The sequence below is a fragment of the Eurosta solidaginis genome, chromosome 3 (assembly GCF_040869045.1).
Source record: "Eurosta solidaginis isolate ZX-2024a chromosome 3, ASM4086904v1, whole genome shotgun sequence".
NCBI lineage: Eukaryota > Metazoa > Arthropoda > Insecta > Diptera > Tephritidae > Eurosta > Eurosta solidaginis.
The window spans coordinates 248,174,846-248,201,799 of NC_090321.1; the positions used below are offsets into that span (position 1 = coordinate 248,174,846).

Sequence of the window (26,954 nt, forward strand, 5' to 3'; positions counted from 1 at the left end):
GCTTGGAGTATTCGAGAGAGAAGGTCTTCGGAAGATGTAAGGATGTATGCCAATGTACATATGTATGGGTGCGATAAGCTGCGTAAACCTTACGCGGGTTCAGGGGTTGATTAGCGCAATACAAAGAATTAAAGTTTTCTCTAAATGGTGGGGCTTGTTACCGAAATGCACCGGATCTCTATCTAACAACAACAAGCTTTACGCAGATATACATAAAGATAATGCACACAGATGCTACGTTGGCTAGGTCACGTTTTTCATCCGTTATGAGATTTTTATTAATTTTTTATTCCTCTTCCATTGCCAGTATAAGCGCTTGATTTTGAGGGAATGCTTACAAATATTTTACTAAGCCTACTCGTGGTATCCTTTTCTAATAAAATGACTCATTTTATGCCGCCAAACCTAGTGCGGAGCTGATGACCGTACATATTATTTAGCACATAGCTATATTTTTAAAGCTGGGTGTTTTAACCCCGAGCCGTCCCCCCCCCCCTCCCCCCGTTTGTATAATATCCGCCCATTGTAATACTCCGAACGTATAAGCATGTGAGTTTATATTCAACCCACCCCGTGATACATATTACTAAATGAAAGATATACGGGAACTTATTTTATTAATATATAAATATACATACATGCGACATAAGAGGGACGGTCAACAGATCTTCTTCGATTTTCCGGCATGTATGATGCCCGTAAAGTAGTTCTCACTGTGTACGAGAGCAGGTGTGATATCTTCATACAGGAAATAAAATGAAGCTCAATAGTGTAAGAAATTGCCGCTCCGGCGTGACCATTTTTGCATATAAAACCGTCCAGTTATGGACTTCGGAGAGTAGACCACAAATTTAGCCAACCGGTATTACATTAGTCTAATTTGTGGGACTAACTAGCCAAAGGTCTGAACAACCAACATGATGGGACTGAACAACGAAAATCAAAATTACTTTCGAAAAGTTTTACAAACTTGGAAAGCCCTTGGTTTGTCCTTCTGCCAAGGAAAACTTCTCAGCATGAATTCATCTGCGTTGCAGCATAAAACATGTGGGTCCAACAATGTCTGGCGAAAAAGAGCCAACACACAACAAATTGAAGAGGTCGGTCCTACTCTCCCCGGGCGTATATCGCGCCTTTATATTATAATTATTATTATTAGGCATTTACGAGCCTAAGGCCAACATGATTGGACTCATTCGAAATAACCCCATGCTTGTTTAGGATTGAAGATATGAACAGAAAACGAATACCTAAGAATTACTAAATGCAGAAAAGTTATTACAGATGGTGCCGACTTAACTGACAGTGATTCCAACACGCATTATACTCAGTGGTAACTTGACCAGATGGATGCTGCTGCAATAAGTAGTAAATTGATTTCCAGTATCCAGTCCATGTCCGTTGTACATTTGAAGACAATTGTCTAAGCCATTAACATTGCTTCAAATCATGCGCTATTCTGGAAGACTTCAACGACGTAATCCTCTTAATTTGGACTATATTTTTGCAAAAAGAGACTGAGGATAAGTTGAACCACTTCTACCAGCAAGTTGCTTGGATGAAGTGCACTGGGATTCAAAGATGTGTTAAGCACAATGCATAGCTTCTTCAGCCAAAGCTCCAACTTCACTACTTGAGGTAAATACAGTTATGAATGTGAGCAAGGAATAAAGGCTCCATTACTGATACTTAGCATAGACTTGACTTGGCTTGCGAACTGTCACTTACAGTTCTGTTAAATTAACATTGCATGTTACTGATTACTCAAAACTTAACTTGACTTAGAAGTCTGTTGAATTTTGATTTTCTATGTAAGTTCTAAGTGACGTTTACATTTTGAGATGCCATTTGTTTGTTTCCATTTCATTTTGACATTTTGTCATACAAATTGACATTTATTTAAAAATTTATTTCAACGCTGATTATGATGCCAGATTTTATGCGCCAAGTGGAATATAATCGTGGCTAAGTTGCCAAGTTTACGCCAAGTCAAGTCAAGTCAATGCTAAGTATCAGTAATGGGGGCTTAAGAGTGTCAAAGCTTCACCTAATATGGCAGCATATATGTATGGCAGCTTCTAAAGAGCAAAAAATCCGCGTTGCCAAGATGTTATGCCTTCGGGAGCGAAAAGGCAATATCTATCTATGAGACACTTGTTATGTGTTTGAAGCGATCTCCTTGCACAAGATGTTATTTGGGAAGCGTAAGGGCAATAAAATAAACTGACTCATTTGTTTTGTTGATTTTCCGACAGGGTGGATGAATGATGTATATTGGAACGATTTTGGTTTCGAGACAAACAAGTTTCGGCGCTGTGCCGTTCTATACGAAAATCGACACTGAAACGCCGAAACCGGTTTGTGTCGAAATGAAATTTGACAAAATAAAATAACGAAAGAAACTCGAGAACAGCTTCTATAAGTTACACTTAATCCTTCCGTTTTTTACGGGGAATGTATGCGTACAAATATTTATCAGGAGAGGATATAACGACTACACCTTTCTTAGGAAAGAAGTGCTGGGTGATCTAGATGGTTCGTCGTTGTCATATAAAATCGTCAGTTGATAGCACCCGAGCGTGTCGATCAACCCATAAGGGGAATTATGAAAATGCTATAACGAAGATGTTTAGCTGCTATTTACGAGAAAGTTTCTTTGCAGTCGATACAAACATTTCCAGCCGAGAGGTGGAGCTGAGACTGAAATTAAAAAAAAAAAAAACCATATACACAGGACGATTCAAAACATCTGAATGAATATGAGGTTACAGGTAGCTAGGTTTTGAAAAAGTATTTAGTATTTTTTAGTTAGAAAGCCTGTGTTTTCCGAGATCAAAGTAAAAAAATTAATTCAGTTTTACCTAACGACGTGTGATACGTTTTCCAGTATCTACAGTTATTGACCGATCCTCGTGCTTCGAATTATTTATCTTAAAAGCAATGCAATTGCACGCTACTTGTAAAACTAAAGTTTTAGTCATGTTTTTATAGCTTGGATATCTGGTATTGTTCACCGCGAAATTCTTAACATAAAACACAAAGTGCTATTAAATACAATTTTGAGTGCAAAACAATTTTATGACAGCATAAGGAATAGTTAATAGTCAAAAACGCTCAATGTTACTCAGCATATTCATCGTAGGGCTGACGTTTGTTGTTGTCTGGCTTTACAAGCTCAATCGAGATTATTGTGTTATGGCATGTTTTGCGAAACGTTTGAAGACCGTAGACGGCAGACCATTAGAGCAAGTTGTACCGCAAGCGAAACCCGAAACAATATTCGCGAATGTTTTCGATTGTTTTGGTGCTGACAATGGTAATAATCCAGGAAATTCTATACGACAGCATGACACTCTTAATAAATGTCCAAAAATATCAAGAAAGGGTAACAAAAGACGCGGTTTGGATCCAGGATCGCGAATCCGAAAGGTCAAAAATTTTGCGTCTGCGATCCTGGATCCAAAACGCGTCTTTTGATACCTCTCTTGATATTTTTGGACGTGTACAAGTATTAAGAGTGACATGCTGTCGTATAGGATTACCAAAATCCATTCAAATACTTGAAAGCAAACTGTGGTGCGAATAAAACAAAAGATTCTAGTAAGTTTAGAATATTGCAACACATTTTTTACAGTGTAGTAAAGTTTTCTTTGGTCTCGAATTTGCGTATGGGCAACAAGGTGCTTTATTCGCCGCATGCGCGGTTTTTATCAAATTTTGGTAGAGTGCCTTAAGGTCAACTTCCATTAGTTTAATTGGCCTTATGACCACTTTAAGTGACCACAGGGGGTCAATAGACTATACGCTCCTTAAGCCGAAGTCATTGGTGCCGTATGCCGTATCGCTGTATCCGTATCCCTAACGTAATCCGCTGTTTATCGTTACGACGGTAAACCAAAACCCAATACGGTTACGACCTTAGCGGCACCAATAATCGATTGCATTGATTCTCATAATTTGTCCAACCATGCGTTTCAGTCACCAAACACGATTTCGATGTCATGGCTGCTTTTTAGTTTTTCCTTAAATTTGGCCTGACGGAACCGACATGTTTTATGCCGAGTCCGAATGGCATCTGCAAGGCAGATTAATTTTCGCGAGAAGCTTTTTATGGCATGGTTTGCCAAACCACTGTCTAGGGGCGGACCGCTTAGAATATTTTTTTATTATTGAAATAACTTTTTCCTAAGTTTTGATGTTGCTTTGTCCAGGACTTGAGCATAGGACCTTTGACGTAGTGAATGGAGCATGCTACCATCACACTACGGCGGCCACCCGGCCCCATCAATGCTTCCCATTTTACTGTCGCAACCAATTTTACCACACGGGCTTGTTACCGCGTCATACGCCAAGATTTCACACGTTGACCAACAACGATCTCGATCCCTCGAAAGCAAATCGAAAAGTAAATATTATTGTATAATTTTTCAAATAAGTTAGAATACTTTACGCCATATAAGAAAACTTCAGTACACTTTAAAAATCTTAATATATATAAATTTCGAGTCACGTTGTTTGTCCACGATGGACTCCTAAGCTATTTAACCGATTGCAATCAAATTTGCACACCGTGTGCAGTTTAGTCCAACTTGAAAATAGGAAAGCGTTCCTATGAAGTTTCTTTCGGGGAAGTGGACTAGGAACCGATCTATTCGAACAAATTCTATTCACGGTTCGATTTGCCTGAAAATTGCCTAGATTAGTATATTAACCATATTTTTTTTTTTGGGAAACGGGCCAGGGACCGATCATTTCGAACAAATTCTGTTCACGGTTCGATTTGCCTGAAATTGGGCATATAGATAGCACTTATTAGTATTTATATACTTTTTTCGGACTGGGACTGGGAAAAAGTGATGGAGAAGAACAAGAATAACTACAGGGAAGAGAAAAGATGGAAGAAGAAAGAGATAGAGTTAGACGAAGATAAAGATATATTGATAGTTGGAGCGGAAAAAAAATTGAGGGAAAAGACGGACAAGAAGAAATAGACGCAGAAATAGAGAGAGGCAGAAGGAAGAGTGAATAGAAACAAAAGGAAAAGGGGCAGAGAGGGGAGGGGAGAGTAAGAGGTAAAAACCGCTTAAAAGATATGCGGATAGCCCAAAGCTAGGGCTTAGCAACGTCTGCTGGGTCTGCCAGTTTAAAAGCAAAATTGTGTTAAAACAAAAAAATTTTAAATCGTTTAAAAATTATGACCTGCAAAGAGGAATGAAAAAAATTAAATTTCTCCCCACTGAGCGTCAGTTAAAAAAGAAAAACCACAAATTAAGGGTACCACCTCTCAATAAGATTTGAATATCGTCTTTGGCAGACAGAATAAATAAAAAAAAGCTGCATTACAATATTGTAATCTAAACTTTTTTAAAATTTTATTTTACAGTAGTTCTATTTAATAGTTGTCGCATTTCTGCTGCCAATTTACAAAAAAGTTACGTTGAATATGGACTATTTATGACTTTTTACAATGTGATAACCGCCGAAGATGCAGAATTATTGCTGAACGATAAAAATCTAATTACAAAGGGTATCGCATATTATTTCCTTGAGCCATTTTTACATACGGGCTTGTTGACATCAGGGGGTAATACTTCATAAAGATAACAAAACAAAAACAGATAATGGAATTTATCTTATTTTAGGTACAAAATGGCATACACGCAGAAAATTACTGACACCCGCTTTCCACTTCAATATACTGGGACAATTTGAAGAGGTTTTTAAGTAAGTGAGTTAAGAGGGGAAATAATGATAAGATTATAACAACGTGATACATACCTATACCGATTATACCTCGACTATGATTCTAATCAGACCATTTGAAACGGAACACCAGAGGTTGTATTCATTATAAATAATTGTCCCATACTTCGAATATTTGTTCTACATAGTATTGCTGTCTTATTCTTCACAAGCATTGATCTCTTTTCTTTCAGAGAGGAAAGTCAAAAATTCGTGGACCACTTTGAAGACATTGATATGAACTCAGTCACGTTGAATGAAATAATTCCTAAATTTACACTAAATAGCGTGTGTGGTAAGTAATTAGGTCGGTGTTCAAGAAAATAGCCAATTAGGCCATATTAAATCGTTCCCTATATGGTCGAGCTAGTACCTAAAAGCCTTACGTTCGTACGTACAGTCGGTTCTAAAACTGAAGGGCATTCAACATCTCTTCCCACTTGCTTAAGTTTAACCGAATGCAAATAACTATTCGGTGACTACACCTTTTCCAGTTGAAGTTCAGAAAATTACAATTCAAGTTCAGAATTTCCATTGTTAAATTCACAAATTTCCATTTTTAATTCAGAAATTTACATTTCAAGTTCAGAAAATTACAATTCAAGTTCAGAAAATTGTATTCCAAGTTCAAAAAATTACAATTCAAGCTCAGAAAGTTGGTCAGGAATTTTTTCTTTCATGCAATGGAAATTTAAGTATGTAAGATGGTAAATGTTAGCGCTAATAATTTGATACAAAGATATGAAGGTCTACTATCTGTTAAGGAAGCATTGGACTTCTTAACTCACTTAAATCAATTTTGCTCACATGAAGGATATAGCTAAGAAAAAACACTTTCCTCTCTTGTCTCTCCTTCTCTCATAAGAGGTCAGCTATATTCTAAGGGTCACAAGCATTTATCCCCATTAAATATGACAGTAGTCATGACGAAATCAACGGAGCGTTCACAATCCCGCAAGTAACGTATAAGTACTGTGTGCACAGATCAAGTCTTCCCCCACCCACCTCTCGCAACTCTGTGGAGGTCTCCTCTTCCACTTTCTTTCCAAGTTCTTTCATGGCCGGAGCGTCCTCATGCGACTTGTTGCAAAGAGTTATCCTCCGTTTGATTTCTTAGCTCGGGATGTACACGCCTCAGAGAAAACTTAGGGTACAGTATATCCAAGCCACCATTGTCAACGAAGCATCAACACTTCCGCAAATAACATGTTAGTACATATTACATTACGTAGTATGAATTGGAATAACTTTTGAAAAATACACCCTACTTATAATATTCTGAATTTGAATTGTAATTTTCTGAACTTGAAATGTAATTATATGGACTGGAATTGTAAGTTTCTGAACTTGAATTGTAATTTTCTGAACTTGAAATGAAAATTCTGAGCTTGAATTGTAATTTTCTGGACTTGAATTATATTTTTCTGAATTTAAATTGGAATTCCTCAATTTTAATTGGAATTTTCTGAACTTGCATTGTATTTTTCTGAATTTAAATTGGAATTTCTCAATTTTAATTGGAATTTTCTGAACTTGAATTGGAAATTCTGATCATGAATTGTAATTTTCTGAACTTAAAGTGTAATTTTCTGAACTTGAATTGTAAATTCTGAACCTGAATTATAAATTTCTGAACTTCAATTGCAATTTTCTGAACTTCAATTGTAAATTTCTGAACTTAAACTGGAGAAGGTATAGTGTAGTTCTGGCATATTGGTATATCAAACTAAATCTTCGAATAAATGGCAGGCTCTTACTTTTTTCACGGATTGAATACGATGACAAGGCTTTATGTAGAGACTTATTCTTGGAATATATTATGCAGTATATCCTCTTACAGAGGCCTCTCTCGGTGTGAAATTAGATGAGCAAATGAATGATGAACAATATCGCGCCAGTTTCAAAATGATTGAAGAAGGATTTATAGCACGTATAAGCAATCCTTTCTACATGATCGATATAATCTATAATATATTTTTAGCGCCGAAGATGGAAAAACACTTAAAAACTGTACATGAATTCTCAAGTAATATCATTCATAGGCGACGAAAATTATTCGCTGCTGAGTTGGAACAAGATGAGAATACAGAAATCATGGAACAAGAGTAAATAGGATGGTATGATCTATGCTAAACATTTTAAGGCTAGCTTCTTTTCGACTATCGTAGATTTTCAAAAAAGAAACGATATGCCATGTTGGACACTCTGTTACAAGCGGAGCGTGATGGACTAATTGATCATGAGGGCATTTGTGAGGAAGTGGATACATTTATGTTTGAAGGTTTCGATACTACATCAATTGCGCTAATATTTTCTTTGATGAATTTATCGTTGTATCCCGAAATGCAAGAAACTTGCTATGAGGAGATACTCGAGCATGTTGAGGGTTTGTAGTTTGTTATCCCAAAATGTATAATATTGTTAGCTGTGATATATTTGCAGATGACCTCACGAAGCTAGATATAAATCAACTTGGTAATTTAAAATATTTGGAGTGTTTTATTAAAGAGACATTACGTCTTTATCCATCTGTCCCGGGTATAATGCGTAAGGTGTTGCGAGACACTGCCCTTTCGAATAATGTGTTTATGCCAGCGGACACAGAGATTTCCATACACATTTTTGATATTCAACGTAATCCGAAGTATTGGGAAGATCCGGATAGCTTCAAACCCGACCGTTTTACTCCCGAAAATTCTGTAGGCAGACATCCTTATGCATTTATACCCTTTAGCGTAGGTCAGCGAAACTGTATTGGTGAGTTTGTGTTGAATTCTTTTTTTTTTTGTAAATTTCTTAAATTTTATTTCGTTTTTAGGTAAAAAATTTGCATTGCTGGAGATGAAAACTTTATTAGTTTTCATGTTGAGGAAATTCAAGATTGTGTCTTTAATGGATCCAAAGGATTTGAGATTTGAAACTGGTATTATTTTAAGAACACCAAATGCAGTGCAAATCAGATTGGAAAAAAGATCCTGTTAAATGTTTCGAAAAAACGAATAAAAACTAAAGCTGATATTTACATCTGTCTATACCCATGGCTGTTCTAGAAATTTTGAAATGCGTTTTTTTCTGAAATGTAAATCTCGAGAAGAGCTCAACCGATTAAACTGAAATTTGTGGGTTTCGTCCAAATCGCCAATTTGTGGACCCTTATAACCCTAAAACTGTTTTATTCGAAACGACAATGAAAAGAAAAGTTAGGTAAGGTTGAACTGGCCGTTCAATGAGGACCTCACATAGACTGGATGGGACCATAGTGTTACCAGAATTTGTTTGACGACCAAACGGAAGAACACCAATCGGGTGGCAGGACTTATGTTAAAGAATAACTCCGTTCTCTTGGCAAATACTAGACCATTTCTAGGACCTAGCTTAATTGCTACCTTGAGATCTGACAACTCTGCCGTCCCTAAAACTGGAGCGTTGTCCTGGCGAGCGCAGGACACGATCACAGAGTGTGCTCAACCATTTCTTCGTGCAGCTTGCACTTCCTACACATGCTGTTACTAACGACGCCTAACTTATAAGGATGTGACGTCTGAAGGCAGTGTCCAGTTAGTATGCCCATCGTGAGCCTTAAGTCTTCTTTTCTCAGAGATATGAGCCACTTTTTGTGTGTAATAACATAGGCTTTGCACATGATCTTAGAAATATCGCAACCTCGCGCTTTTGTCCACACTTTTTCTGTTTGATGGATCATATGCAACTCCTGTCTCCTTTTGATTTCTCCCAAACGGATTGGGACGTCTATCGCCGATTCAGCGAGTGCTGCACCCTCCTTTGCCAGCTCATCGGCCATTTGGCTGCCATATATCTATCTTTGGTCTGGCCTGAGCGAACTTTTACAATGCTTCTTTGCATTCCAGAATCCTTCTTGATGAAGTACTGTATGAGATTATTGCCTTAATCGTCGCTTGATTATCAATATATGTATCAACGCGACTGCAGCTTAAGCACGCTTCCTCCAGAATTTTTGCTGCTTTCTTCACCGTTATAATTTCCGCCTGAAAGAGTAGTCTGTCTGTAGGATCTATTTATTTCTGGATCGACACAGTAAACAGCAGACCGAACATTTCCGTTAACTCGGAGCCATCGGTATACCCGCGAATAGTATGTTCTTAGATTTCTGCACTCTGTCTCCGATTCAATTGGGGCACCAAGATATTTTTCGAAGCCTAGGCACGAGACCGTATATTCCTTTTGCCCGATATCAGATGGCGCTATACTGCTATGGCCATACGGCCTCCACTCAAGCTGACCAGAGGCCTTAAGCGTTATTGCAGTTGGGAGCGCGATATATTTAGACCATTATGTGTGCATGCGGGATGTGTAGAATAACATGCACTGTTGCTGTCGGCGTAGTTTTTAGGCCTCCCGTTATGGTAATCATTGATAATCTGCATACACCCTCTAGTTTTATGGTATTCGTACATTTTTGTGCAGCTATCCACCACATTAGAACCCCGTAGCAAAGCATGGGTGTGAGAATTGCTGTAAATACCCAATGAGAGAGTTTGGGTGATACGTTCCACATGCAGTATTCACGACAACATACTGTTTAGTATAACTCTTTTGCAAAATTTTTCTTTTAGGGTTTCCATACCAAGCTTAAGTTTGGTCCAATTAGGGGCCTTATATTTCCTATTAAATAGTACCAGATCGTTTTTTTCCACGTTGGCGGATAACCAGACTCCAGATGCCCAGGCATATACATCCCGAAGCGCCCTATCCATCATAGAGCTGATTGTTGTTAGGTATCTGCCGTTTATGATGACGGAAACGTCAGCTGTATATGCCGCTAGTTTGACTGGCTCTTAGCCGAACCGCCTATGCAACTGGTTGATGACGTACAGTATTGGTAATAAAACCGCACCCTGCGGCGTTCCTCTGTTTATGTCGTATATACCCCATTGCGACGTGATAATTATGCAGCTTAACATGGAGTCGGACCAATTTGTTAAGGCCGGATAAACTTCAATCGAGTTGAGACTGTCCAAAATTGTTCGTTTTGAGGCATAGTTGAAAGCTCTGGCAATGTTCAGAAAAGCACCTAGAGCATATTCCAGGCCTTTGTCTATGTTCAAGACTACCCTATGCAATGCAATATGGACTAACTTACCTTTGGAGTCAGCATATTGTGCTGAAGAGAACAATTCCTCATTCATATTTGCCGTTCTCCAATATTGTGGGTCGGGGTTATGTTTTATGCAACCCTCAAAGATTATTCTAAGGCATTCTATAACCCAAAAAATCTGAATGGAACTCGATAACATTAAATGAAACTACTCCAAGACTTACACTGAATAGTATACGCGGTAAGTTTTCATTTATATTCTATTTTAAGTATACGGAGATACAGATTGACTCGAAAATGGTTTTTTGAATTCTCCCAATGTGTGTTGGCTGGTGGCATCTTACATTCTTACCAAGATCGAATTTATCCCAATCCGAATAGAAAATTGTGCATATTGTGCATGGGCAACTGCTTCCAGTGTGGGCTTCAACACCTTCGTACCCTCGTGACAGGACCCCGGGCGAGAACCTCTGCTGCAGAAGTGGACCAGCTAACTTATTAGGCCTCGATACGCTGCGATCTCTATTTAGATCTATTATCCGTGATCTTGCCGCCTTTTGCACTTTGTGGAGTACCTGTTGTTGTTGTTGTTGTAGCGACGATGACACTCCCGGAAGGCCTTGGGGAGTGTTATCGAGTTGATGTTGTCCTTTGCCGGATGCAGATCCGGTACGTTCCGGTACGATTTTTTATGACCACATGCGACCTTCAGGCCATACCGCCCTCCCACCCCCGAGTGAAAAGGTTGCGCTACACAACCCCGTTGAATCTGGTAATTTAGTCGCCTCTTACGACAGGCATACCTACCGCGGGTATATTCTAACCTCCTAACCAGCTGGGGAGAGTACCTCTTTAGGCTTTTTACTCCATATTACAAAGAGATTGGAAACTCTTTTAATTTTAAGGCCTTTTCTATACTAATAAGGATCGTTTTCTCATGTTAACTTTAAATTTTATAACCCCAATTTTTTTTTCACAAAAAATTTTATTATTGGACATATTAACTATAATGTCTACCTGAGAAAAAGATCCTTATGTTTATATTATGATGTTGAAAACTTAGTAGCTCGAAATAATAAACCAAACATAATATCCAATATTTATTTAGGGGTAAATTTTCATCACGCTTGATATCCAATTTAGCAAACTTATTTTACAATCATAAAAACCACAATCACCAACACCTTTGCCAATTTTCTCAGCTTGTTTGTAATGTGAACTCTCTGGTGTTTCCTTGTCAGCTGACTTACTAGGGCTAAATTTGAATATATGTATAAGTAGATATGCAATAAAACAATTAAAACGAGTGATATTTTTGAAGATAAATACCTTAGAAAGATGTGTAAAAGCTCTGCAAAAATATTATGACGACGTTCGAAGCTTATTGAGCTCGCTTCACAGATTGCTTTCAGAACGCATTCAAAGCCCCTATAGCCATAACTGTGTAAGAGATTATGAAAAAAAAAGTTTAAAAAAAATTTTAAGTTCAACGGTTTTATTGAAAACAATATTTACATAAAATAATAATAATACTAAAAGCTAGGAAATAATTAGGTAGGTCCTAGGTACTAGTCATCACACTCCTCATCAATCTAGGGCGTTGATCATACAATCAAATAAAAGCGTTGGACGTGTCAAAATCCCTTTTTTTTATTTTATTAACATCTCGATCCTTGCAGCACCTAGCGGGATTTTTTTTCATAAAGCGATTTCTATTTCTGTATGTAATATGTGTTCCAAATATGAGGCTAATCGGACCACAAATACGATTTTTTTTAATATGTCGATCCTTGCACAACCTGGCGGCGATATTTTTCGTATGTCGCTTTCTATTCATGTATGTAATATATGTTCCAAATATGAGCCAAATCGTACCACAAATACGATTTCCGTGCGCCACCTATCGGAGTTTTTGTTATCTTATTATTGCATTGTCATCGGGTTTTGAACTATGTTCCAAGTTTCAAGCTTGTAGCTTAAATTTTAATTACAAAATTCGTTCACAACGGCCTGTCAAGTCAAGCTAAATAAAACCGTTTAAAAACAGGATTGCTCTGTATTGTTTTAAACTATTCTTGTCTACCTCATAGAAGCCGATTTCATTTGGAAAGCTTAATTTTATGTTAAACGCGGTGAAAAAGCGGGCTTATTTACCTTTGGTTGTACATGGTAAGTCAAGCCATTAACATATGCCTTGAGTTAGATTTGCTCTATATGAGGTTTCTCATTCTTGTACTTGTGGGTTTGATATCTTCAATGCAAGCCTCCTAACTTGGCGGCCACATTACTGTTTACGGATATAAATTCCAAACTGTGAAAGGCTACGCCCATCTGTGAGCCAGTGTTAACGTCGAAAACAATGTCAGCATCGAAATCATGCGGAGAATAATTCTTGCAACAAATACTTCTTTGAACTTAGCAGGATATGGAAAAGCAAAGTCATCCCTCAACGAACAAATATCATACTCTATAAGTATGTCACCAAACCTGCCCTGATGTATGGCTCGGCACCATAGACAGTGTCGAGAGGCGATGCAATTGCTCTTGGAGTGTTCTTGATAAAACTTCTTCAGGAAGTTTTATGATCCTATCCGTGATGCCCAAAGGAGGTATTATGATGAGCTATATGAGCTTATGCCCGACACGAAAGTATTCTTATCGATATTCGTATTTGGAAGCAAATGATAGGAGGGATAGATGAATGAAGACTTTATCTACCTTGGTGGTCCCTATCAGTTGACACAAAATAGGGATGCCTGGCATGGCTTGTTACGCAACAGCTAAAACCACCTAGATGGTTTAAGCACAAATTAGATATGATGATAATGATATTTATACTGAAAGCGGCTGTAAATACCTTAAAGCTTGGGCTGAATTTCCAGTGCATTTAGCTTCTGATGTACTTCAGCCATGATTATGTCATAGCGGAAATATCAGAACAGTGAAAACTCTCAACTCGGGCATATTTCGATACAGTTGGTTTTCATGTTACAATTATTAATCGTGCGCACTTATTATCAACCCCGACCCACGCATAACTAGATCACCGGCCATATCCTTTTCTTTTAATCTGCGATGCCTCAGCAACCAGATTAAAGAAACAATATATTCTCCTCTGCATTCATGGCCTACTTTCTACAATGCATAACAAGGTGGGGTGCTATAACCCAAACGGCAATAACAAAAAATTTGTGTTATTTCCCATTCAAATGAGAAATAACACCAAATTTGGAGGTTTGCTTTATTACCACTATGGAAAAACTCGAATTTTGGCTTATTGCTCAAATATACTATTTTTTTGCCAGAGTGGAAGATCGCCATCGCTGGGCGGTCTTACTTCGAAAACGTCGTATCTAGCAACGTTCTATTTACAAATTGACTGGCTTTAGGCGTTTGCTAGAATAACAGATTGCAGAATAATATGCATATTTAAGAAAAAATACTTTAATGAACATAAGTTTTTTTTTAAGGGTTGGAGCTATTTCGGTCGATATATATAAAGAAAAAACCAAGAGTTTTTACTTTTCTCTTCTATGCATTAGTTGCCATTCTCGTTCGCAGCATATAACGCAAAGAATATAATTCTGCAGACTTTCATCTTCAGGTAAAATTTCTGCAGTATCTTCATCACCCGATTCACTGTCAGATGTGTGGATTTCGTTTAAGAAATCATTAGAAACCTTAACTGATTTCAGAACAAGTGCAGAATACATACATTTGTCAAAAAATAAATAAAAAATCGGACTATATAGAGATTTTTATGCTGATTCCAACGGTATATTTCTTTCTTGTGCAAATGAAAGGTTTGGGGTAATTCCATGTCAAACGGCGAAATTATGAATTTTTCAAATCAAAATATCTCCGAAACTAGTGGATGGATTTAAAAAATTAAAAAATCGAAAAATAACTTATAAAATTACCTTTCATCTGATGTATATATATCTTTAACTTTTCTAGTCTTTATTTACCAAAAATTTGAAAAAGCTCTTTTTTGCATTCGTGAACGAGCTGATATTACCTTATAACTCTTATGTTTATTGTTATGTTAGCCGATCCAACACCGGCTGCCATGCATAGTAATTCTACGTAGAACACCTTTCTGCATAGGCGGCCTTCGGCCGCGCTTATAAAAGACAACCCTGAGCTACGCCATGCCAAGTCCGGGTGTGTGGTATAACCGTTCCTACCGCCACGGTGATGTCCTTCTGCGTATTATACCCCTCGGCGCAGCCGGTGTTGGATCGGCTAACATAACAATAAACATAAGAGTTATAAGGTAATATCAGCTCGTTCACGAATGCAAAATTTTCAATAGTTTACCTTTGACGTATATTTTAGCAATAAAAAATTAGCAATGTTATACATTATATATTTTTGCAATTAATTAATACAATGCATAAAGCCATCATCATATATATACCTACATCGATAAAAATAATTTAACTCATATGACACCTTCTTTGTTTTTCGCCCCTAAATAATCAAGTTATACCTTCTAATATAAAGATATATATACCAAATTAAAGGTAATGAAATTATCTTCAACATGATAGTATTAAAGTATTTTGTCAATAACACATTTTTTCGACTTATTATTCGATTTATGATAAGTTAGCAATCATTTTCCCATAAAAACCTAATTTAATTATAGAAATTTCTTCTAAATATAGATGTTTTATATATCAAACAAAACTTTGTTTTATTACCTATCTATAGACTATACAATTTTCAAGATTGACTCAACAGTTTCAAAGATATTTTGTTTTAAAAAAATGTAAAATTTACCTTTTGACGTGGAATTACCCCTATAGTTATTATTTGCACAAAAAAGAATTATACGGTTGAACTCACCATAAACACCACTACCGATACTCATATACATTTTTTTAATTTGACAAATGTATGTATTCTGCACTTAAGCCCTGATTTCATGTATTATATTCCAAATTTTCGCCTGCGGCGCTTTTTACAATAAATTCCAAATTCATAACATAAAGTTTTTTTGTTTTGAGGTTATAACAAAAATAAATTAAAAAAATTTGGATTATAAAATCGCTTTTGGCATGCGAATTAACGTCAATGAGAAATAACAAAAATTTGGGTTATTGCCGTTTGGGTTATAGCACCCCCTCGCATAACAAGACCTGACGCTATCGTATTTGAACCAAGTGTCCAAAAAACAGTCCGGCTATCCGGTCAGATCGTTACTAGATTACCGAAACTATCAGTGGGCAGTTATGTCTGACATGCTTTCCTTATATCGAAGTACAGGTCGAGAGCATTTTTGTTCACCCTGCAAAGTTTGATGGAAGAATGGAAGACAGTAATTGGATAATACTTTAAAATAACCAGTCAAGTTTTTTTAATATTTTTACTATATACTAAAAGCAAATTTCTCACTGAGTGCTACTTCTTATCTCTTAAAATGAGTTGGTTAAACTCACTGGTTTGGATCCGTTCTCCCACTTCATAAGTAACGACGCTTCTCATCCAAGACTCACATACATACATAAATATACTTTTGATACTCACCTATCTAGTCGATCTGCTATATAGGAATACAAGCTCCAACGCAATGTTGATTTTCTTGAGTTAACTGCATACGTACCAAGCGAATCGTTGTATTTATTTCTATACTCTGGCCAAAACGGATTCTCACGAAAAACTGTAGCGTTATATGGCAGCCAATATTGTGCCTTTAGCACATAACCAATGGTAAGAGATTCATATTCAAGATCCGCTGGTATACCAATGCCACCAATAAACTATTGAATTATTAGTTATTAACATAGTGATGGTCAAAACTTGTGAAAAAATTCAATATTCATGAGAATTTCAGGCTTAGAAAGCCATCCTTTAACTAATAAAAGCGTCTGATCCCAACTCAATCGGGAAAGCTACCACTCATAAGATATGACTCCTGAGATTCTCTTTTGTCTCAATGATCTGGAGAAAATGAGCATATTATGGGAGCATTCTAAAGGAGTTTCCGTTCATGAAGGAACTAATTTGGTTTTAAGGAATGTCATTCACATTCTTCCTAAAAAGGCTTTGATTTGAATGTTAGGTTAGGTTGAACTGGCCGGTCCATGAGGACCTCACATAGACTGAATGAGTCCGTAGTGTTACCAGAAGTTTGTTTTAACGACCAAACTGAAAAACCCTATCAAAAACACATATGTTATAAAAGAACTCCGTCCTCTTGGAAAATACTAGAAGCTTCCTAGGGCTTAAGCAACTTGCTGCTTCTAGATCTGACAGCTGTATAACTCCTAATAGCTGGAGTCTTAGCCTGGCAAGCGCAGAGTACGAGCGCAGAACGTGCTCGATCGTTGCCTCCTCCAACCCGCACTTCCTACATCTACTTCCTACATCTGCTATCACTGACCAAGCCTAAATTAAAGGCATGTGATGCCAGAAGTTAGTGTCCAGTCAGAATACCCGCCACGAGTCTACAGTCCTCTCTTTTTAATGATAGAAGCAACTTTGTTAGTCTAAGGTTGTAAGACCTACACATAATCATCGGCACTTAACAGCCCCGCGTTTGAACCCACGCCTTTCCCGCTTGGTCGATCATGTGCACCTCTCGCCTTCGCTTAATCTCGCCCAGTCTCTGATTTGAATGTAATACCAATAAATGTTCACTGAGTGTTGATCCCCCCAATTCACCCTGAACTTTTTATTTAACCCATGAAAAATATCGGAACATGAATTGCGAATACTTAAAAGACGGAATAGAAGTATTGTTCCTCTAAATATTCTGTCCAGTTCTATTGAGTCTGTACGAAAAGTACATAGCCCAATGAATATCTTAGACTCTATGGATAGGTCCATCGTAATAATGAACCGTCTCTTATAATACTAAAGCGCGATAAGAGCAAGCTACTCTGGTGACATATATACGGACTTGTCTTCCAACTCTATTCTGAATAATATCTTAAAAGTACCTTTTTGGAGACGCTGTCTCTGTAACGTAACCGGTATACCCGAAGGAGCACTTCTTTCTAACCCATTTAACTGAAGTGTGTCAAAAAGAACCCTAAATATTTCTATTTTAAATCTTATCTGACCTAAAGTCATAAGGAATTCATTTCGTAAAGTTAAACCTTAGGCTGGATTTACTGAATTTCTCAAACTCTTGAATTTTAATAGACCTTTGAACTTATCAACTTTTTTGTTGACGAAACTACACAATAACAACACGTGCAAAAACTACACTCAGGCTACGTATCATTCATTGTATTTTTCTCGTGTTCCTTTTCCTCTTTATTAAGTATATTCGATCCAAATTTATCTATTTTCAAAATCTAGTTCTGACAATAGGGAAGGTAGCGCAGTAAATGCCCGTCCCTTTAATTCTCCTAAGTATAGAGCCAGGACTTACACATATTAACCAACAACCTGATGTTGTCTTAGCAGTGCTTCGCTTCATCCAATAGGTACGACCGCTAAGGATTTTTATTTTAGTCAGGTTTAGATCAGAGGAATGTTGCTATTAGAGGCATTCGATACACATTACAATTGGAAAGAGGATTGATGTCATGTGTACGCCGGAGGTGATTCGGGATATGTAAGAATCTAACCAGTTGCAATATCCAGGTCGAAGTTGAGCCAGAGTTTCACCCTGCATACTTGCGTTTCTCTTATGCAAGAATTTGGTGTTAGACTTTGATCACCGGGCTCAACGGGAGTGAATCAGCAAAAGAAATTTACCGACTGTGAGAAAAAGCTCGAACCCCACTTCGTACCTAAACAGTTGGTTTGTAATCTGTCGAATCGCATCAGAGTGCTTACGACTATTTCACCATATGGGCGGGGAGAAAATGTTTGTTTAGATGCAAGGACGCTAATTCCAATTGCGGCAGAAACAAGTGTAAATAATGCAATTGAAACTTTTCAATTCACCGACGTAGAGTTAGATGATATAATGAACATTACTAAATCTTTTAGAAACAAATATGGTGGAAAAAAGCTTTTGTCGGAGGGGGTATTTAAAGATGCCATGATTTACATTGCTCACTTCTACAAAGATATAATAAATGAATCAATAAACAGTAGGATTGTTCCAAATTGCTGGAAAGTATCAACTATAGTACCTGCGGAAAAAGTCAAAAATACAGTAAGGCCAGAGGAACTGCGCCCAATTAATACGCTACCCGTGAAAAAATTATGGAAACGGTGGTTAAAAATCAATTAGTGGCATATCTAGATAAATACCAAATTATTATACCTGAACAATCTGGGTTTAGGAAAAGCCATTCTTGTGAAACCGGACTGAATATGGTTATTGCGGAATGGAAAGAGGATATAACTGATAAGAAAGTTGTGATCTCAGTCTTTTTAGACTTAAAACGTGCTTTTGAAACTGTGGATAGAGAGGAACTGCTGAATGTTATGTTTAATAATGGGATAAGAGGAAAATCCTTGGAATGGTTCAGAAGCTATTTGAGTAATAGAAAACAGAAGACGATAATTGGACCGGTTGCTGATGTACATATTGGGCTACCGCAAGGTTCAGTATTGGCACCGCTATTGTTTACAATATATATTAACGATATTAAAGAATGCTTGAAATATTGCAATATTCGACTATTTGCGGATGATGCATTGATAACCATTAGTGAAAGAAGTGCCGGCTTTGCGGTATCGAAAATGCAAGAAGACTTAGACTCCCTTTACAAATGGCTATGCCATAGAAAGTTGAAAGTGAACGTGGATAAAACCAAAAGTATGATATTTTGCAAAAATAAAAGCATTATGGGTGCCAATAACCGTAGCAATATTACTCTGAAGATAAGAAATGTTGAAATTCAGCAAGTAGACAAGATCAAATACCTAGGAGTCTGGATCGACAAAAACCTTAGATTTGGAGAACACATAAGTTATTTAGAAAACAAAATTGCAAAAAAAAATTGGTTTTATGTACAGAACTTGTAAATATATTAGTCAACGACACAAATTATTAGTGTATCGATCAATTATTGAACCGCACTTTATCTATTGTCCAACAATCCTGCTATTAGCAAATGACACACAAATAAAAAAACTGCAGATACAACAAAACAAGGCAATGCGATTAATTTTAAAATGTTCGCTTAGAACACCAAAAACTACAATGCTAAATATGTTAAACTGGCTCAGTGTAAAACAGTCGATATATTATTTCACATTGAAATTTATACATCATATGAAATTAGGAATAACACCGAATTATCTGAACGGGAGAATACATTTTAATCATGAAATACATAACTATGGAACTAGAAGCAGCGGAAATATAAGACTGCCTAGAGTAGGAACGGAGTTCGCGAAGAAAACTTTAGAATATATAGGTTATAAAATGTACAATGAATTACCAAATGCGATAAAAGACTGTGAAAATATTAATAAGTTTAAAGCAAAATTATTTTTATTCTGTAAGTCATTAAGCATGTAATGTATATAATTTATTTATATAGATATATATATATTTTTTTTTTACCTTGAACTAGGTCTTAAGGCCGTAAATAAATAAATTATTATTATTATTATTATTATAGTCTTATAACTAATATTTGTGAAAGTGGGACAGATGCACACAAGATAATCAGCCATCTCATCTTCAATAAATCAAAAGTGTAGTAAAGGCACAAAATTTATGGGCAGAAGGGTATACAAATTGGATAAACAAGATCTTAATCATCTTACGACAATCCTCACCGCGAGTATATTGCATACCTTAAGTCATTGGAATGAAACCACCATTTAATATTAAATGGCACTTTGTTGTTGTTGTAGCAGTGCTTCGCCCCATCCAATATGTGTGACCGGTCACTAATTGCGATCAATATCCTCTAACGGGAGTCCAAAGAAACTTGCTGTTTCAACAGGGGTGGACCATAATGAGAGGGGTGTTAGAGGCGTTGGTTCCACATTACAATTAAAGAGATGGTTGGTGTCATGTGGGGACGCATTGCAAGCGGGGCATATATTTTGTATGTCGGGGTTGATTCTGGATAGGTAAGAGTTTAACCTGTTACAGTATTCAGATCGAAGTTGAGCTAGAGTGACTCGCGTTTCCCTGGGGAGTATGCGTTCCTCTTCCGCAAGTTTTGGATACTGTTCTTTGAGTACTGGATTCACCGGGCAATTCCTGGCATAAAGGTCTCCGGCGCCTGTTTATGGAGTTCACTGAGGACCTGCTGTTGTGTTTTTTTGCTTCATACAGCTGAGTTGTCAGGTGCCGTATTTCCTCAAAATGCTTACGGAGATGACTCCTTAAGCCCCTGGGAGATGTTGGCTCATCAATCAGATGTCTGTTGGTATGCCCAGGTTTCTGGGTATTCAACAGGAACTGTTTGGTTAACATCTCATTTCTCTCCCTGATGGGGATATTCTCGCCTCATTATGTAAATGGTGTTCTTAGGACATAATGGCACTTTGTATTCACTGTTATCGCATTAGGGAACCATTATCTCTGTGAAGATACTGCTCTACTGAGAAATATTTAAACCGCGTCATCTTAAATTAATGGGCGCCCTAGGAAAGGCAACAATGGGAGATAAAATATGTGGCCCGGCCTATGAAAAGGTGGCTTATGACTAAAAAAAACAGATGTTTCTCGCAAAAAAAACAGCTGTTAACAGCTGTTTCTCGCAATTTATTTTTTGAGTCATAAGCCACCTTTTCATAGGCCGGGTAACATATATTGCCTTCTACAAAATTTAGGGCTTACCTGGTAACGTGTTGGTGCCTGTCGAGGAAATATGAGAAATCTTTTATTTCTTAGTAATCCTGCACTTGAGTATTTTCCACGATGGTGCTACTTATTAGGATGCCAACAAATAACAAGAAGATGAATAAACAATTCATTGTGATCAACTGAAGTCAAGTAAAGCAGCCAAATACTGTTAGACTAAACCAGTTATGACTGCCTTCATTTCGTTAAACCTGGAATGTTACGATTTTACTAGCAGATACGTTGGCATAGATGAAAAGGGCAAGGAATAGCACATGAAGTGGCAGACAGTAGCAAAGTGTGAATGCTAATTGCATTATAATGATTTCGCACCTCATCATGAAGCAACACCAAAACTTTTTTCTGCAAACCATTTATGCTTTCTTTATCCAACTCTGATCAGTAAGTTAGGGTGAGTATAACAAAGACAGCGTAAAATTTTACCTACTCAAGATCTTAACGCGGGAGTTAGTCTTATATATTCCTATTTTTGCCAGCTGTATCTAGATTCCAGAAGAAGGTTCTGGAAGCAGAGGTCTTAAACTTCATCTTAATGAATTCTAATATTCAACACCCTTTATGCAAAGTTTTCTAAAATCACCCCAGCAACCCGACACCAAAAGGTCCCTTAACCCCAATAAGTTGCATATTCCACTAACAGAAAGAATTTCTAGAATCCCACCCTTAACAATTCTTTCACCTCATTAGTCAAATGTTAAAACTCATTCCCAAATCGATAAGGGATGACAAAAATTTCTTCATTCAAAATTGACCTAGAATGATCGTTCAAGACTCCATCTCCGCTACGGACTTACAGTATTGCAGAATACAGTCTTTTTAACTTCTTTTCATTCCTCGAATCTATTTTAATAGTCCATACGCTCTAAAGTTAGATGTGTAGTAAAAACTTCAAGAGAAAAACAAGTAAGGAAGGCTAAGTTCGGGTGTAACCGAACATTACATACTCAGCTGAGAGCTTTGGAGACAAATTCATGTCTCATTTCATTCTCTTTTACTTAATATGGTAGGTGTCACACCCATGGTCATAGTCGGATTTCGCTCATTTTTATTACCAAGATAAAGTGACTTCAGATAAGTACGTCAACTAAGTTTAGTAAAGATATATCGATTTTTGCTGAATTTATCCTGTTAACGGCCGTGCAGAAGGACAGACGGTCGACTATATATAAAAACTGGGCGTGGCTTCAACCGATTTCGCCCATTTTCACAGAAAACAATTACCGGCATAGATGCTACGCCCTTACCAAATTTCACAAGGATTGGTAAATTTTTGTTCGATTTATGGCATTAAAAGTATTCTAGACAAATGAAATGAAAAAGGGCGGAGCCACGCCCATTTTGAAATTTTTTTTTTATTTTGTTGCATCATATCATTACTGGCGTTGCATATTGACATAATTTGTTTATATACTGTAAAGATATGCAATTTTTGTTAAAAATTTACTTTAAACAATTTTTTTTTTTATTCTGGGTCATAACGTCAACCCACCTACCAAGTTTCATCGATTTATCCGTCTTTGGTAATGAATTATAGCACTTTTTCGGTTTTTTCGAAATTTTCGATATCGAAAAAGTGGGCGTGGTTATAGTTCGATTTCGTTCATTTTAAATGGCGATCTGAGGTGAGTGACCAGGAACTTACATACCAAATTTCATCAGGATACCTCAAAATTTACTCAAGTTATCGTGTTTATGGACAGACAGACGGACGGACATGGCTAAATGAATTTCTTCTTTCGCCCAGATAATTTTGATATATAGAAGTCTATATCTATCTCGATTAGTTTATGCCGTTACAGTGTACCGTTGTACGAACAAAATTAATATACTCTGTGAACTCTGCTCAGCTGAGTATAATAATAGCAAGGACAATGTTTCTAGCTAGAAAAATCGAACTGTAGCAGAAGCTACTGCTGCTAAAACTACGAATGGAAGATACTACAGCAGTATCGGAGTGAAAGCAGTTCGCCCTACTTAGTCGACTCGTCTATTCATGAATTATCACCGAAAGTTTCTAATTTATAGGATACTTGTGGTTTGGACCACGGAAACGTTAGTGTTAAAAAACTTTCGATCGCTGAGTATTTTAAAAGGGGATATTGAGTCACGATATTAAGACTCCTTGTAGATATCGTTGATGTACAGCATGAGATCAAACTTTGTGCTTACCGAGGTGTTCCGGTAGCAAAGGTGGAGGGCAGAAGCAAATTTATTTTGTGGTAGAATAATTTGGCGTCATCGAACGACAAAGTTTCCAAGGATGTCGGAAGCATCTATAATAAAAAGGACTATTCTTTCAAGGCTTTGAAGAAGCATGGCTTGGTTGACCGCTTCGAGCTTTTAATGAAAGGAGAGCATGGGTTGGTCCAGCAGCTTCGATGTGATAACAGCTTAGGTAACTGAAATATTCGGAGCTAGTATTTATCGCCTTCCACTCTCCCATAGTAATGGAAGGAGCAGGGTCTGCGGTATACTGCGCTGATCGGGAAACGAAATATACAGATTCCACAATATTCCAGATCACTGTATTGTTTTTCAGGCGGAAGTAGTAGCCATGACCAAAACAGTAGAAGCACTGGTGGAAAATTGCTTAAAATGCAGCCGGGTAAATTTTTATATTGACAGTGAAGTAAGAGTGTAAGCAATATCTGAGAAGAATCGGGATAGGAAGAAGTATACATCTATATTGGGTCCCTGGGCATATGGGAATATATGGAAATGAAAAAGCAGATGAGCTAGCCAAAAAAGGCGCATTCTTTGAAGCCTTTACCGTAGACGTCGCAATCAGATTGGGCGGCATTAAAAGAAGGCGAGAGTTGCGCATGTCCGACGAAGAAGAAAAGGCATGGAACCAGCAAGGAACTGTAAATTATCAAAGATTATGTACAGGTCCCAGAACCTTAGACTAATGAAGTTACCAGGTGCCGTATTTCCTCAAAATGCTTACGGAGATGACTCCTTAAGCCCCTGGGAGATGTTGGCTCATCAATCAGATGTCTGTTGGTATGCCCAGGTTTCTAGGTATTCAACAGGAACTGTTTGGTTAACATCTCATTTCTCTCCCTGATGGGGATATTCTCGCCTCATTATGTAAATGGTGTTCTTAGGACATAATGGCACTTTGTATTCACTGTTATCCCATTAGGGAACCATTATCTCTGTGAAGATACTGCTCTACTGAGAAATATTTAAACCGCGTCATCTTAAATTAATGGGCGCCCTAGGAAAGGCAACAATGGGAGATAAAATATATGGCCCGGCCTATGAAAAGGTGGCTTATGACTAAAAAAAACAGATGTTTCTCGCAAAAAAACAGCTGTTAACAGCTGTTTCTCGCAATTTATTTTTTGAGTCATAAGCCACCTTTTCATAGGCCGGGTAACATATATTGCCTTCTACAAAATTTAGGGCTTACCTGGTAACGTGTTGGTGCCTGTCGAGGAAATATGAGAAATCTTTTATTTCTTAGTAATCCTCCACTTGGAGTATTTTCCACGATGGTGCTACTTATTAGGATGCCAACAAATAACAAGAAGATGAATAAACAATTCATTGTGATCAACTGAAGTCAAGTAAAGCAGCCAAATACTGTTAGACTAAACCAGTTATGACTGCCTTCATTTCGTTAAACCTGGAATGTTACGATTTTACTAGCAGATACGTTGGCATAGATGAAAAGGGCAAGGAATAGCACATGAAGTGGCAGACAGTAGCAAAGTGTGAATGCTAATTGCATTATAATGATTTCGCACCTCATCATGAAGCAACACCAAAACTTTTTTCTGCAAACCATTTATGCTTTCTTTATCCAACTCTGATCAGTAAGTTAGGGTGAGTATAACAAAGACAGCGTAAAATTTTACCTACTCAAGATCTTAACGCGGGAGTCAGTCTTATATATTCCTATTTTTGCCAGCTGTATCTAGATTCCAGAAGAAGGTTCTGGAAGCAGAGGTCTTAAACTTCATCTTAATGAATTCTAATATTCAACACCCTTTATGCAAAGTTTTCTAAAATCACCCCAGCAACCCGACACCAAAAGGTCCCTTAACCCCAATAAGTTGCATATTCCACTAACAGAAAGAATTTCTAGAATCCCACCCTTAACAATTCTTTCACCTCATTAGTCAAATGTTAAAACTCATTCCCAAATCGATAAGGGATGACAAAAATTTCTTCATTCAAAATTGACCTAGAATGATCGTTCAAGACTCCATCTCCGCTACGGACTTACAGTATTGCAGAATACAGTCTTTTTAACTTCTTTTCATTCCTCGAATCTATTTTAATAGTCCATACGCTCTAAAGTTAGATGTGTAGTAAAAACTTCAAGAGAAAAACAAGTAAGGAAGGCTAAGTTCGGGTGTAACCGAACATTACATACTCAGCTGAGAGCTTTGGAGACAAATTCATGTCTCATTGCATTCTCTTTTACTTAATATGGTAGGTGTCACACCCATGGTCATAGTCGGATTTCGCTCATTTTTATTACCAAGATAAAGTGACTTCAGATAAGTACGTCAACTAAGTTTAGTAAAGATATATCGATTTTTGCTGAATTTATCCTGTTAACGGCCGTGCAGAAGGACAGACGGTCGACTATATATAAAAACTGGGCGTGGCTTCAACCGATTTCGCCCATTTTCACAGAAAACAATTACCGGCATAGATGCTACGCCCTTACCAAATTTCACAAGGATTGGTAAATTTTTGTTCGATTTATGGCATTAAAAGTATTCTAGACAAATGAAATGAAAAAGGGCGGAGCCACGCCCATTTTGAAATTTTTTTTTTATTTTGTTGCATCATATCATTACTGGCGTTGCATATTGACATAATTTGTTTATATACTGTAAAGATATGCAATTTTTGTTAAAAATTTACTTTAAACAATTTTTTTTTTTATTCTGGGTCATAACGTCAACCCACCTACCAAGTTTCATCGATTTATCCGTCTTTGGTAATGAATTATAGCACTTTTTCGGTTTTTTCGAAATTTTCGATATCGAAAAAGTGGGCGTGGTTATAGTTCGATTTCGTTCATTTTAAATGGCGATCTGAGGTGAGTGACCAGGAACTTACATACCAAATTTCATCAGGATACCTCAAAATTTACTCAAGTTATCGTGTTTATGGACAGACAGACGGACGGACATGGCTAAATGAATTTCTTCTTTCGCCCAGATAATTTTGATATATAGAAGTCTATATCTATCTCGATTAGTTTATGCCGTTACAGTGTACCGTTGTACGAACAAAATTAATATACTCTGTGAACTCTGCTCAGCTGAGTATAATAATAGCAAGGACAATGTTTCTAGCTAGAAAAATCGAACTGTAGCAGAAGCTACTGCTGCTAAAACTACGAATGGAAGATACTACAGCAGTATCGGAGTG

The 26,954-nt window shown here is 37.2% G+C and overlaps 2 protein-coding genes across 5 annotated transcripts; one reads left to right on the forward strand and one right to left on the reverse strand.

The window, feature by feature from the left end:
• The first annotated feature begins 2,965 nt into the window (after positions 1-2,965).
• Positions 2,966-8,774, forward strand: LOC137245339 (probable cytochrome P450 4p3). Of its 4 annotated transcripts, XM_067775843.1 has the most exons (9): positions 2,966-3,316; positions 5,384-5,584; positions 5,643-5,724; positions 5,937-6,037; positions 7,583-7,672; positions 7,724-7,847; positions 7,911-8,128; positions 8,185-8,499; positions 8,561-8,774. In XM_067775843.1, the coding sequence occupies exons 1-9, from the start codon at positions 3,118-3,120 to the stop codon at positions 8,722-8,724; spliced, it is 1,494 nt and encodes a 497-aa protein (XP_067631944.1). In that variant the 5' UTR covers positions 2,966-3,117; the 3' UTR covers positions 8,725-8,774. The 4 variants fall into 4 exon arrangements, with proteins under 4 accessions (XP_067631944.1, XP_067631943.1, XP_067631942.1 ...); XM_067775842.1 differs by having other exon boundaries at positions 5,387-5,584; positions 7,583-7,847; XM_067775841.1 differs by having other exon boundaries at positions 2,967-3,316; positions 7,583-7,847.
• A 3,149-nt stretch (positions 8,775-11,923) lies between these two features.
• Positions 11,924-25,110, reverse strand: LOC137246121 (uncharacterized). The gene is made up of 4 exons (XM_067777214.1): positions 24,973-25,110; positions 16,352-16,584; positions 12,149-12,259; positions 11,924-12,074 (listed from the first exon to the last, which is right to left on the reverse strand). Exons 1-4 carry the CDS (start codon positions 25,108-25,110, stop codon positions 11,924-11,926), a joined length of 633 nt encoding a protein of 210 aa, XP_067633315.1.
• Positions 25,111-26,954: the final 1,844 nt, after the last annotated feature.

Coding starts and splice junctions, on each gene's coding strand:
- LOC137246121 (XM_067777214.1), bottom strand. CDS start 25,110: ATGAATTGTTTATTCATCTTCTTGTTATTTGTTGGCATCCTAATAAGT. Junction 12,260..16,351: donor ATAGCAGATCGACTAGATAG/GTGAGTATCAAA, acceptor TCTCTTACACAG/TTATGGCTATAGGGGCTTTG. Junction 12,075..12,148: donor CTTTTACACATCTTTCTAAG/GTATTTATCTTC, acceptor ATTCAAATTTAG/CCCTAGTAAGTCAGCTGACA.
- LOC137245339 (XM_067775841.1), top strand. CDS start 3,118: ATGTTACTCAGCATATTCATCGTAGGGCTGACGTTTGTTGTTGTCTGG. Junction 6,038..7,582: donor TACACTAAATAGCGTGTGTG/GTAAGTAATTAG, acceptor ATCCTCTTACAG/AGGCCTCTCTCGGTGTGAAA. Junction 8,129..8,184: donor GATACTCGAGCATGTTGAGG/GTTTGTAGTTTG, acceptor ATATATTTGCAG/ATGACCTCACGAAGCTAGAT.